Raw genomic sequence first — 1,748 nt, forward strand, 5'->3', positions numbered from 1 at the left:
ACAGTGAATAACCTTCAACAGAAATTGTGCTGGTGTTTTTACTGTAAATCTGATCTCTTCTGTTCCACATTTTCAGACTGTAGATCACGTGCCTGATACTCCTCTGAACGAGGTAGAGGTATTTACTCAAGTAATCGATCTAAGTGACACTGAGGAGTGTGGAAAGGTCACAAACATGGAAGCAGTCAAGGTTCGTCTAAAGTGTTTACTTTGCTCTAAATAATGTATGTGTTATTGTGTGTTCATAGTAAATTGTTTCATTTTTCTTGTCGTTTCTTGTTGTCTTGTCGTCTTTTAACTCCTTTTTTTATTTCTAGGACTTTGCGTCAATTACATCCAAAATTAAACGGGGTCCATCACTATCTCTCAATAAGGTATATTTTTAGTATTGTGTATGATGTACCTACTCTCACTTTGCTGTTCTGTCCTCTACCTATCGTTTCACTGATACACTTTTTCAGTCAGCCATTACAGTATATGTATATTTTCTATTTTGCAGTCGTCTTCTATTCCATTTGGGAAAGCGCGAGCAGGAAAAGTAAGTTCAGTAGTAAATTAAAACCTCATGGTATTAACTATGCACTTCTTTGTGCTTAAAAATGTCTGTCATTGATTGGTTCTTTTTATTTTAGGCTCTGCAAACCATCGGCTCAGATGCCGAGGTGCCAGTGAGCAATGTTCCTGAGCCAAAAAAGAAAAAATCACTGCAAGAAGTGAAGGTAAAGTTCTCCTTACAAAGGTCATCAACTGATATGTGACATAGAGCTATCATATACTTATGTTCCTACAGGAGTGCATGAAGACAAACTTTGGTGCCAGCACCAGCAAAGAATCACCAAAAAAAATGGGAAACAGGCCAACCTCAAGCACGCCCAAAGTATCCCTAAATGTGGCTGGGAAAGAGGATCCTCAATTGGTAAGTTGAAGTATAAAATGCAACGTTTGGTAACGCTTTGTAATAAGGTATTATTATGTAACCAGGCCTTTCCTTTCTTTCCTACTTACACTTTTGATACACTATCTTTTCCAGGCATCCCCGTCCAAAAAGGATAAAAGGGTTCTTTCATCTGACGAGGAGGAGGAATTTGTAGATAATGACGAGCTGGTTGTAAATGTAAGTGTACCTCTGTCAGGAGTTCATTACATCTGCTTCTCTGCGCTAGACGGCTATGACACTTTTTAAAAATAATTTCTATTCTGCTTCTAGTTCAGACCATTCGTTGAACATGAAAAAAAGCTGGAGGCAGCCAAACAGTTACCCCGAAAAAAAGTCAAGAAGGATTTAATTTGGGAAATGTATGATGATCTCGAAAGGCAGAACGTGCAGCTGAAGAGTGAAGTAAGGAAGCTAAAGACAATGCTGAAGAAGCGGAATGGTGGAAAAGTATTAAGTGAGGATGAGAGTGACTAATATGGTTGTGGCACTTCAATCTGTAACCACTTTGTCTTACAATCATGTGATGTACAATGTAAAATTTTGAAAGGGGTAATTTTATAAGTGCGAGTGAATTTGTAAATCTGTAGTCCCTTGATTCTTAAACTATAGTTTGTTTTAAATAATTTGACACATAGTTTTGAAATTTAGAAATAGAAGTGCTGATTGTTTTGTACAAGTGTATTTTTGTAAATGTGTATTACTCCTGTAAGTGTTTTTTTAAAATGTTTGTCCTAACATATAAATATATATGTTATATTACATTCGTATTTGGTGCTTTGTTTATCAATTTCCCGTGCCACCTGGCAATTAT

The 1,748-nt window shown here is 36.6% G+C and overlaps 1 protein-coding gene across 1 annotated transcript; it reads left to right on the forward strand.

Annotated features, from left to right (window-relative positions):
• Nucleotides 1-80: 80 nt before the first annotated feature.
• Nucleotides 81-1,696, forward strand: LOC113216178 (uncharacterized). Its single transcript, XM_052276807.1, has 7 exons — nt 81-190; nt 318-374; nt 500-538; nt 633-719; nt 791-916; nt 1,031-1,114; nt 1,208-1,696. The coding sequence occupies exons 1-7, from the start codon at nt 176-178 to the stop codon at nt 1,409-1,411; spliced, it is 612 nt and encodes a 203-aa protein (XP_052132767.1). The 5' UTR covers nt 81-175; the 3' UTR covers nt 1,412-1,696.
• Nucleotides 1,697-1,748: the final 52 nt, after the last annotated feature.

Source organism: Frankliniella occidentalis, unplaced genomic scaffold (genome assembly GCF_000697945.3).
Source record: "Frankliniella occidentalis isolate FOCC.00 unplaced genomic scaffold, Focc_3.1 Scaffold4489, whole genome shotgun sequence".
Lineage (NCBI taxonomy): Eukaryota > Metazoa > Arthropoda > Insecta > Thysanoptera > Thripidae > Frankliniella > Frankliniella occidentalis.

Excerpts from the sequence above, each read along its gene's own strand:
- LOC113216178 (XM_052276807.1), top strand. Across the intron at positions 375-499 it reads CATCACTATCTCTCAATAAG|TCGTCTTCTATTCCATTTGG; the intron begins GTATATTTTTAG and ends TCTATTTTGCAG. Across the intron at positions 539-632 it reads GGAAAGCGCGAGCAGGAAAA|GCTCTGCAAACCATCGGCTC; the intron begins GTAAGTTCAGTA and ends TTTTTATTTTAG.